At 33.1% G+C, this 12,410-nt stretch overlaps 1 protein-coding gene across 2 annotated transcripts in view; it reads left to right on the forward strand.

Annotated features, from left to right (window-relative positions):
- Nucleotides 1-12,410, forward strand: part of LOC132716391 (uncharacterized) — a 99,375-nt gene that overhangs the window by 24,254 nt on the left and 62,711 nt on the right. For both annotated transcript variants that reach the window (XM_060699657.1, XM_060699658.1), the window contains exons 4-7: nt 2,596-2,943; nt 8,542-8,623; nt 9,280-9,365; nt 9,568-9,774. In XM_060699657.1, the coding sequence (XP_060555640.1) occupies nt 2,596-2,943; nt 8,542-8,623; nt 9,280-9,365; nt 9,568-9,774 (723 nt within the window). The remainder of the gene's footprint in view (nt 1-2,595; nt 2,944-8,541; nt 8,624-9,279; nt 9,366-9,567; nt 9,775-12,410) is intronic.

Genomic DNA, 12,410 nt, shown 5'->3' on the forward strand with positions numbered 1-12,410 from the left:
GTCGCTTAGCATTTATGTAAACACTGCTGTCAAAAGAAAAAAATCAATACAGCGCTAATAAAATTCAGTTTAAATTAACAAATATGACATAAACTGACAGAAATTGCAAAGTGTGACATCATTTAAAATTAATGTACAGTTTTGCTGTGAATAATTTGTAGACCGGGATTAAAGCTGCAAACGATAGCGAACAGCAGACGTGTTTAAAAAGTCAATAAATATGACGACTAGACACCAAATTTTTTAAATATAAATATAATAGAATGTTTGTTTTTTTTACCTCAAATTCGTCCATTTCCTCAAACAATTCATATACAGCCAATACTTTATAAATCTCGCGCACCGAAACTAGTATGGCGACGAAAAAATCGCTGTCATTAGCCGTTCTCCTTTTCCCGAAGTTTTTGACGTTACGTCATACATGCCCGAGTGCCCCTTTTCTCATGGCGGCGGTCATATAGTATGTCTTTTTTGTCAATAATATGTCATATATATTCACTTTCATTGTTTTTTTTCCATGCACATATTTCATTGTCTTTTTTTGTTTTTTTGACATCTTACGACTCTTGAGGCTTATATAAGTTCCCGAATTCTCTTAGAAGTCCCGTTGATGACAACTCCCCATTCCTGTATCTGTCCCACAGCTGGTGCGTCTGGCCCTGGCCCTGGAGAAAGGTGTAGTTTTTCCGTTGGTAGCGGCGAAGTCTTCCTTCGCTACATAATTCAGAGTTCCTTACCGCTACCTAATAATAACAAATAAAAATTCTTTGACAATTTTTGCAAGACCATTTGTCTGTTAATAATGAACATAAACATCACACATGACTAACCTGTATTACAACTTCTGTGTTGCCAGTGTTCACAGCACTCACACTGAAGTGCTTGCTGATTCTTCCGCACATGTTTCCTACAACCAATGCAGTGGTACATTGTCACAATAAACGACACAAATAAATTAAAAAAGTCGCAATCAACAACACAAATAAGTAAAATTGTCACATACACCGTTCACATGCAGTCTATAATCCAACAATATGGAATTCTAAGAAAGGATTAATATGCACTATAAAAATAATCCAATGTTGATATAACGTACAACGCAAATGCGATTTTAAGAATAATTCTTATTATTTTTTTGATGCGTTTTTTTAAGGTCGCCGCCGGAAAGCCCATACACTCAAGTCGGGTCATCCTAGAGGTCCCGGCCCAATTTTTTTGCGATTTTTTTTTGCTTTTTTTGGTGGAGGAAGACCCGGTTTTCCCCTCCCGGGGATTAATTTTCAGGCCGAGCAGGGACCTGGGAGAAACCCCCCGATTCCCTAAAACCAAAACCTTTGGGTGGCTTCCTCACATGAAAATTTTGACCCAAACGGGATCGAACCCATAGTGGGGAGGGGGCCTGTTTAAATCTCAAATTTAAACGACTTTAAACCACTCGGCCACGGAGGCCCCTTAAAATAATTCTTATATTTATCAGGGCAACTTTTATATTGACAATTTCACAACAAACAATGATCAATTAACACGATCCTCATATAATGAGATCAATACGCACCGACATAGTTTTTAGCACTTCTAATTTCTGTTAATCTATCGTCAGTCTTTAATCCGTTCAGGGAGGCGGTAAAAATCAAAGAGTTGGACCTAATTTTAGTTTTAATTATCATTAAAACTCCGATTAATTAAACATTAATTGAATGTTTGCAAACTGACCTGTCTTTGTAGTTTTACATCAAAGCTATGCACGTGACCCGTCTTTGTAGTTTTACATCAAAGCTATGCACGTGTGCTTAGATGAAGATCATTAAAATTTAACGTAAAAAAGACATTATTTTATTAATATTTCGATATCAATCAAATTTATTATTAATTTTACATAAAAGAACTATTTAAAGACATTGATTTACAACACAATAGTGACGAATAGATTGAAAGTAGGGGACGAGTTGACCATATTATGGACGAGTTGACTCTTTGAGGACAAGTTGACCAAAAGTAGGGGACGAGTTAACCAAAAAGGTGACGTGTTGACTAGAGGACAAGTTGACCAGGGGACGGGTTGACCGGATTGCTAACAGAAGTATGGATGGATGGTTGGACTTTTTCTCCTACAAGAATTGTTTGTTTTTATTATTAAAACAAGCGATCATTCATATTTTTTTAATAAAATGAATAAATATCACCGTCATTTTACCTTGATTGGTGGACTTATTTTTCAGCTCAAGACTTCTTGTTTTAAATGAGAAATTCCGTCTAAATGGGGCTCTCAATGGGGGAAACAGATTTCATTTTAACATGTTTTTAAGCATAAAATAAAAAGAAAATTTGTCTGTTTGTGGTGTAAGATGTAATTTTATTTCATCTCGTCAACTTTAAAAACAGTATTCTCACTCGTGGCTACGCCACTCGTGAGAATACTGTTTTTAAAGCCCACTCGATGAAATAAAATTTCATCTTACACACAAACAAACAAATATCCTCTATATATAAAGGAGGCATCTTGTAGTTCAGATTAGGTGATTGGGCCTCGAGATAATTTTCTTGAACAGAGTGTAACTTGAAAACTTATTCGAAGTACAAAAATTTATATTGTAGGAGAAGAGCCACATTTGAGCTTTAAAAGAAGTGGTCAAGAAATAAAAGAACCAGATGTGTATTGTGTGACCTGTTTTGATAATAACTACTACAACAGTGTCAACAAATCTTCTTCAACATACTCTGAATGTCCAGATAAAAAATGGAATGATTGTTCTGAAGGAACTCACAAGATCCTATGCAATGACGACGATTCAAAAAATGAACGTTTTTGTCGATGTGATGCAAGGAAAGGATATGCACCTATCAATGATCAAAGTTTTGAAATGTGTAGTTACATTGACTATGAATGTGACAAAAAAGAATGTCCAAAATTGCCAAATGGAAAACCACAACAAAGGCTATTAAGTAAGTTTAGTCACATTTATTTTGCATACTTTATTATGCCCCCTTTCGAAGAAGAGGGGGTATATTGTTTTGGTAATGTCCGTCTGTCCGTCGGTCCGTCCGTCCGTCCGTCTGTCCATCGATAGAACACATGGATTCCACTGATTATCTTGAATTCTATTCACCACAATGTCTTCATATTTCACATAGTGATTGGTCATAACTAGTAGATGACCCCTAATGATTTTGGGGTCACTAGGTCAAAAGTCAAGGTCACAGGTGCCTTAAATGTCAAAATGGTTTCCGCTGATTATCTTGAAAAGTATTCATCACATGGCCTTCATATTTCATATAGTGATTGGCCATAACTAGTAGATGACCCCTATTGATTCTAGGGTCACTAGGGCAAAGGTCAAGGTCACAGGGGCTTTGAATTTCAAAACGGTTTCCGCTTATTATCTTGAAATGCATTCATCACAAAGTCTAAATATTTCACATAGTGATTAGTCATAAGTAGAAGATGACCCCTATTGATTTTGGGGTCACTAGGTCAAAGGTCAAGGTCACAGGGGCCTTAAATGTCAAAATGGTTTCCGCTGATAATTAGTCCCCTACGGGTTTAACCGGAGGGGACTTAAGGTTTACCCTCCGTCCCTCTGTCTGTCTGTGCTTCTGTCTTTCAGTCCGTATGTCTGTCTGTCAGTCCGTCAGTCCGTCCGTCCACAAAACTGGATCCCGCGATAACGCAAAAAGTACTGAAATTTCTTTTATGAAACTTGATATATGGATAGATGGCAGTATGGAGATTATGCACGTCTTTTTCTTTTCTTCCTATGTTGAAAATTCTGGTTGCTATGGCAACAAATAGTCTGAAAATATGGCAAATTTAACACATAAACTGGATCCAGTGATAACTCAAAAAGTACTGAAAATGTTTTTATGAAACTTAAAATATGGGTAGATGGCAGTCTGGAGATTTTGCACATCTTTTTTTTTTCTTCCTATGTTGAAAATTCTGGTTGTTATGGCAACAAATAGCCTGAATTTCAAGATTTCTGATTTAAATTTTTCAGCTTTTTCACTATAAGTTCTTTATTTCTTAAGGTGTTTACTTCAAACTTTAAATATATAAGTTTCTGGACATCAACCACATCATATATGACAAGGTTTACAACTCTAGCACAAAAATTATCAGCATTACCTCCCTTGAACTTAGAATTTTTATGAAAAAAAATGTTGTCTTTTTTAAATAACTTCTTTATTTCCTCATGTATCTACTTCAAATTTCATATATATGTTTCTTATTATCACTCAACATTTTTGAGGAGGTTAAATACTCTAGCAAGACTATTATCAGAATTATCTCCCCCTTGAACTTAGATTTTTTTCTACTTAGATTTTTTATAGGATTTACATTAAAATCCCACATTATAATAATATTAGCAACCACTCTCAATTTTTAAAGTGTTTCACAATGGTACTTTATTTATACCTCTTTAAAGCCACTGTATAATTAACAGAGAACATTTTAAATTTTCAAAATATCTTGAAAAATAAAAAAGTTATGCAACTTTAAAGATTTTAATATCGAGCGGTTTTCTGGAATTTCTTCACTATGTATGTTATATAAAGTATTGCGCGCGTTCGCGGACCCGAAATGATATTAATTTTCCTTTAATGTTGAATAACGTTTTTATTTTTAAAGATATCTAAATGAAACTTGGTACTGTAATGTACTTTTTCATGTTCTTTCTGTTTTTGCTATCAAATTTAGTATAAACCCAATATTTAGCAAGTTATTTTATATTAGAACAGAAATAAATATACATCATTTTTATATTTTAATCAAAATTTCATCACATCATGTTATATGCATACAAAATCCATATTTCATAAAGCAACATTGTCTACATATTAAAAAACAACATTTCAATGGTAAAATCAAATGATTTAAAATTTAAGCTTGGTAACAATCACATTTTAACATTCAGATTTAAATAACAATTATAAATAACATAAACAATGAACATCTTATAAATTTGAGCTAAAGTAAACTGTGATTCATATTCTGAAATGAAATTACAAGTTCATCTTACACAGAAAAAGTTCCTTGTTGCTTTCAAAATACAGTCCTAGTTCTGTGTTTATTGTATACACCTTATTATCACAGAATCAAAAGTACATATCTTCGTACTCAGCATAAGACGAACTAATTGATTCATGCTCCTTCACAAACCACAGCCGGCCTGAGCTGACACAATCCGGCACAAATCCAGAGCACAAAATGAACTGTTTTTCAACAATCTGTTGATCCTGTCGTCTTGGCCATTGGAAGTGTCCTTTCTTGGCACAATGGGACATGAAATTTACTTCAAATGTGGAATCATTGATTTGAGACGATCAAGGGCTAGAAAGGGGGGCATATGTGTCTTTCGACATTTCTTGTTATAATCATCTTGGTAGACTTTCTTATCAAGTTTTATATTCTCTTAAAATTTAGAAAATATTTTATATTGTTTCTTTTTTGGCCATTCGTAAATATAGCCTTGTTTCCAACCACACCGTGTGCCAGTTTGGGTATGGATGGTGGTAAAGGTGCAACAATATGGCGATAAACTGGTAAATTGGGATGCAGCATTGTGAAATATGTACCCTTGTACAGAAACCCCATACCGAGATATTTCCTGTAATATTCATCTCTGTTCAAAATTTACTTTTACGTGTTTTTAGACTTTATCATGTATGAAAATATGTAAAAAAAACCTTTATGAATTTCCGCCACATGTACTTTAATAAATTTAACAAATAACCACTTATTTGTTTGCTTTTAGAACAAGTAAAAGTGTCAAGCGTTGCCCCTGCCTGGTATATGTATGTTTTTATATTTCATGAAACATTTTGTGGAGACATGGTAATCTTAGATGGGTGGTGGTCTTAGATGAATTTTTTAAAAAGTCATTATATTTTCTTTTTACTCTCAGCTACATTTTCGCTGTTATATACCTGTTGCATATGATGTGTTTTTATTTTGTCTCATATTATTGCATATGGAATGACCATTATTTATGAAAGTGGGCTTGTATTTTTAACCAACAGCCCATGTTCAAAATACTGTATAAGTGGATATTTATGCGTCACAAAAATTTTGCGAATGTCAGAAAGTGGACTTTTTGCGTGCGGAAATATTTGTGAAAATATGATTATTGAATTTAATGCTGTTTTTATGATATCATTTATTAAGCAGGTACATGTACAAGTTAAAAATGAATCCCGGACAATCCCCCTCCCGGACGATTCCCCTTCCATATTATTTTAACAACCCGGACATTTCCCCTCCCGTTATTTTAACAGGCCGGAATTTTCCCCTCCTGTTAATTTTACAGGGCGGACAATTCCCCTCCCGTTATTTTAGCAGAGCGGACAATTCCCCTCCCGTTATTTTAGCAGAGCGGACAATTCCCCTCCCATTTTTTTCACAGAGCGGAACGTGACATTATACGGCCCTTAATCATAGCTGCCATTGCGTATAAAAAAATCTATAACCATTCTTATTAAAGATGACAGTTTTTACTCTTAACAATAAACAGTTAAAGATCGGAACTTTTAACAATCATTATTTCACAAAAGTGACATTATACCGCCTTTAATCATTGCTGCCGCTGCTTAAGATAAACAAACTGTCAATAAAAAATCTTTAATCATTGCCGCCCTTAATTAAATGTGTCCTTGATTGCAAAACCAATTAAAAATGAAGGAGAATATTCCTACAAATGTGTTCAATCATATATAAAATCAAAATGATCACTGATATTTTGTGTTTGGACTTCATGTACTGATTCAATATGGTGAATGTGACTTTCTAATCATAATGACGATGATGACAGTTCAACTTACTATAACATGTGCATAACATATACTTTGCAAGAATATACCAGAGACATAGATGTTATCTATGTCTCTGAATATACAGCTTAATTGCTTTTTTGTTCTTATCAATTGTTCTTTTATGAAAAAATGTATTGACGAAATAAAGATTATTTAAAAAATACGTTCTGTTTTGTTTATACATGTATTCATGTATAAAAATTGGGGATATACCATTTGCATTTCCGCCCTAGAGATAAGCAAAATGTATTTAAAGACGATTGAAAATACCTTTCAAATAAACAATATTATACAATATATATATTCAACAGCCACGGGAGGGAAATTGTCCGCTCTGACAACAGCGGGAGGGGAATTGTCCGGGTTGTTAAAAGAACGGGAGGGGAATTCTCCGTGTTGATATAAGAACGGGAGGGGAATTGTCTGCCGTAAAAAAAATAACTGGAGGGGAAATGTCCTGGTTGTGAAAAAACATTCAAATTTACTGGGAGGGGAATCGTCCGGGAGGGGAATTGTCCGGATACCGTTAAAAATATACCATTATTGTAATTATTCTATTCAGTTGTTTAATACCTTTGTTATTTATATAATTGTTTGAAAATACATTGTTAGTTTGATAAAGGACCTGATCACATGTTTCTTTGTCATATTTTGAAACATTCTTTTGTTTTATGAATAATCTATGTGGTGTGTTACTAACACATATATTGTTTCATTTAAACATTTTGTAATTTATTTAGACTTAGACCAAACTTAAAGAAACAAGCAATGAGAAAAATTAATCTCAGTACCTGAACAGTCAAACTTATTCATGTAAGATGCTTTATGAAAACATGTTTTCAAATAAAAGAAGAAAGTTTGCCTAAAAAGTAGGGATGGCAACGAGTAAGCGGTTAACCGAGTACTCGATGGAACGTCCGAATATCGGTTAACAAAATTGATATTCGATTACTCGGAAAAAATATATAATTTCTAATTTTTTTCACGATTTAGAAAGATTAGTGTGTTAGTTCAGAAATTCAGAGATGTGCATGTATCTTCATAAATACCTGTTAAATGCAATCAAAACATCCTTGCAGAGGTGTGAAAATTATATCATAAATTTAACAAGGCGATCAACAGTTTGACACGCGCACCTGTGTCGCTTATGTCATCCAGCCTCTTATGATATTTTATTACCTTTAATTGTGTAACAGTTTGCAGCGGATGTAACTGTTTTGAAAACAAGAAAGGGTCGATTGCTAATATGAAGGTAACTAGTATTTAGACCCCTTTTGATTTTGTTGCCGCCGATCAGTCTATATTATTCCAAAAAGAAAAGATATATGAACTGTTATACATGTTTTAAACTTGATGTTGCATTAATTAAAATGTTGTAAAATAACATATTATTGAATTAATTTTATTTAATTTGTCTCCCGTGCAGTCCTTTTTATAGAAAAGAATTCTATTAATTTAAATAGAAAACGAAAGTGGCATGCGGACGGTGTTTATATTGTGAGATATACTTTGAAGATCACTGGAAATCATCCGAGTAACCGAGTACTCGATCAGAAAAATGACCGAGTACTAGAGTATTGATTTTTGTATTCGTTGCCATCCCTACTAAAAAGAAATATTTTTTGTGCTATTAAATATTTGTGAATAATTTCAATTCGCAAAAATCGCAAATATTTCCACATCGCAAAATTAACCACCATACAGTAAGTTTTAAATGTCTATATTTTATTTTAGATTATACATGTGCTCCTTCTTGTGAAGAAGGCTATGATAGACTAAGAGAAGACTCAGATATCTGTGAACCTATACCAACAATGTATGATTCAGTTTCTCATTTCTAGCAAATACTATAAATAAATTAATATGTTCATAAAACATAAATAACTTTGACTTACTTTGCTAAATAAAAGAAAACTATGAAATGTCATATTTATGATGGTTATTTTTCTTTGTGTATGACATCATAATCCTTGTGAATGTATGACATCATAATCCTTGTGAATGTATGACATCATAATCCTTGTGAATGTATGACATCATAATCCTTGTGAATGTATGACATCATAATCCTTGTGAATGTATGACATCATAATCCTTGTGAATGTATGACATCATAATTCTTGTGAATATATCACTCTTTTAACAAATTTTCAGTTTACTAGTGCATAAAATGCTCAGATGTGTCTTATAATTCTTATAATTTTTCAAAAATCGATCAATGTTGTTCCTGTAGTATTATTTAAGGCTGGCAATTATCTGAGACCATTACAAAAATAAGATTAAACTCGTTTTTTTGATGAAGTAAATGACAATATCTTGAATATTGAGATTCCAAACCATTAAAATGCTCTACCCTTTGGATTCCTTGAAAAAACATATCAGAAAAATGTCTGCCTATACTTTGTGCAACATAAATAACTACTGGTGAATTTCTTAAATTTGTGAATGATAAATAGTTGAATATCATTTCAGAAAAACAGCAATAGTCATTAAACCAAACATCCCTACAAAACCATTATTAACAACAACAACTCCAGTTGTCCCAGTTCCAGTTGAAGGTAGGTTATAATTTACCTTTTGGATTGATTTATAGCAAAAAGCACAAATCATGCAGTTCATACAGTTCAATAATTTGTCAGCTTTTATGTTTAAAGAAATAACTTGTTGTATTCATTATGAATTGTTTTGAACCATTATCTAGTACCATACTAAGTCAATTTTTGTTTTCCTCTCTAAATATCATTTGCATGTTTTCTTTAGGTTGTAAAGAAGACTGTGATGAGTACAGTATATGTAAAAATGGGACATGTGTGTGTAGTGATAGTTGTCCATCTGTTTTAAAACCAGTTTGTGGATATGATTCAAAGTCTGAAGAATACAGGACATTTTCAACAGAATGTGACCTCCGGAAAAACTTTTGTAAGGATAGGAAATTCCATTTAAAACATCATGGAAAATGTGAAAAAGGTAAGATAGGTACATGTTAGGAAATCTTCAGATATTGCTCTGCTAAATGCATTTAATGCATACTATGTTTTGTTGGTCCAGCCGTTTATCTGTATCTTCTTATTCCTGTTATCATTGTCCAAACAATAACTTGAGAAAGAATAAGCTTGAGACATTCCCATGACAAAAAGACCTCTACTTAATATTGTGGTCATAGGGTCAAAGAACAAGATCTGTCACAATGTAGAAGGAGAAAGCCTGAGTAATTAAATTGGTAGATGCAATGTCCATGGTCAGTGGATGACCAACATTGATTTTGAGGTTATAAGATCATCCGTCAGTGTTTTAAGTTTTTTAAACTTTGTGTGGTAGGGACTTGCCCATGACCAGTAGATGACTACTATAGATTTCAAGGTCAATATGTCAAAGGTCACCGTCACACTTTGTGAAAAGTCTTGTCTGCACAGAAATAAAGGGTATGTTTGGTAAACTTGATAGGAACATGGGTAGTACGTAGCCCCTTATGATAATGAAGTCATAGGATAACTTGTCTGATGAAAATGTTGTGTTTTAACAGCCATAGGTTTGTGACAGTTAGTTATAACTATTATTATGCCCCAATTCCCTACAAAGAAGTAGGGGTATATTGCTGTATATGTTATTCAAGACTTGTAATGGTACTATAAATGACCTGATCTTGTTAAAGACCAAGGTCACTATTGCTTTTGACACAAAAAGCTAGTATGAACAAATAACTTGAGAAAACTTGAGAATGCGAGGGCCTGATGTGCTAAGATTTTAATGTAGAGATTGGTCATTCATTTTAGATAACCTTTATTGATTTTGAGGCCAGTCTGTCCAAGGACAATGACAAAAAAAAATCAATAGCTTTATATCTTAATAGATTTGTTTGGTTTAAACATACTTATTTAAATTTGATAACGAAACAAGTTCTTGCAACTTACATTAATTTCTTTCAAGTCCGCTTCCTGGAACCAACCAGTTCTGGTGTGATTTTAAGAAACTTGGTCGTGACCCAAACATTTGTTGCAGTGATAAGTCATCAATAGTAGATAATTTAATATAGCCAAATTTCAAGGTCTTTTAACCTTAATCAGAAAATGTACTTTTGGAAACAGAATTTAGTAGGCCTTTACATAATACTGTAACCCAATTTATATTAGCGGATACAAATTTTTGCGTTTTGCTGAGGTCGGACACATTCGCGAATATTAATTTCCGCGTTTTCTTGATTTCCGAAAAAAAATATTCGCGGATTGGAAAGTCCGATGGGGCAGTAAAATCCATTAACTGACTATTAATCTTCAATAATTGAGGTCATTATTGGTGTCTTAAATGGGATTAACAATACGCTAGCCTTATATTGTATTGGTAAGTGAATTGTGATCACAATTTAGCAAAACATTTTTCTATATATGTACATGTACGCATCGTTCGTCTTCATTTTATCTAGAAAAGTCTTTAAGAAATTCAATTTAAGCGTTTCATAAAAAAATACCTTCTCCAATCAGGGATCGAACCCACGCCGAGAAAATTATGTTATATGAGTCCGCAATCTAACCAATTGAGCTATACAGACTGTTAAGTTTGACGGGAAAAAACGATACTAGTATGAAACCATCTTGTATTTCACTGTTTGTAATTATGTACACTCAATACCCTTTTGTGATACTCGATAGGTTTACACCACCTTTATCTTAACAATTCACTCAAACAATTATTTTATAGGATCCAAAAAACAATAGCCTTTTGTGATGCTCGATAGTTTTCCCACTTTTGTCAAACATTTGTTTTGAAATAAGTGCGAGTACTTTGTATGCATATACTTAGTATAGAAGTGTAAATATGAAGAAACTTAAAACTGACACATGCTGCGTATAGTACCCTATACGGAACGTGATTGACAATAGGCCTACTAGTATTTCATAAACTGTATTAAAATGTGGATGTTTATTTTGATTGTTATATTGACATAGAGTTCTTTTGATATTTATAAAATAATAGTAGTTTACTTAGTTTGTGTTTTTTTTTGCTTTATGGCTTGCTTTATGGCAATATTCATAACAATTCATTACTTCCTAACAGGTGCCCGTAAAATTCGAATATATCCGGTCAAGTAGCTTTGCATAACCACGTCTAAAATAAAAATTTCTCTCCAATTTATTCGCAAAATCGTGTGGACTTATTCGCGCAAACAAATATTCGCGCTTCGTGTCCATCAGCTAATTAAGCGAATATTAATTGGTCGCGAATATTCGTTGGGTTACAGTATGTAAGATTAATTAAGATGTTCTAAAAGTCACAAGTGCAATGCAATTAGGACAAAATATCAAGGTTCAGCATTACCATTTCAAATTTTTTTATCTATGAAAAGTAAGAATTTAGAAGTACATATAACTTGAAAAAATTGTTTATCATACATCCCATGTTATACCTGTATGATGTATATATATAACCTATTGATATGTCACTTGACCTTGATGAAAGGTATGGAATTTAGCCATTCTAAAGATGGCAAGAGTGTCCTATGAACTTAGCTAATCAAATGAAACAAGTCTGGTGGCCAAATGTATGTGCTACCATTATAATTAGAAAGAAAATTGTATGCTTTAGCCATAAAATTTTCATAATTAAAA

Source organism: Ruditapes philippinarum, unplaced genomic scaffold (genome assembly GCF_026571515.1).
Source record: "Ruditapes philippinarum isolate M1 unplaced genomic scaffold, ASM2657151v2 ctg2895_1_1_1_1, whole genome shotgun sequence".
NCBI classification, from domain to species: domain Eukaryota; kingdom Metazoa; phylum Mollusca; class Bivalvia; order Venerida; family Veneridae; genus Ruditapes; species Ruditapes philippinarum.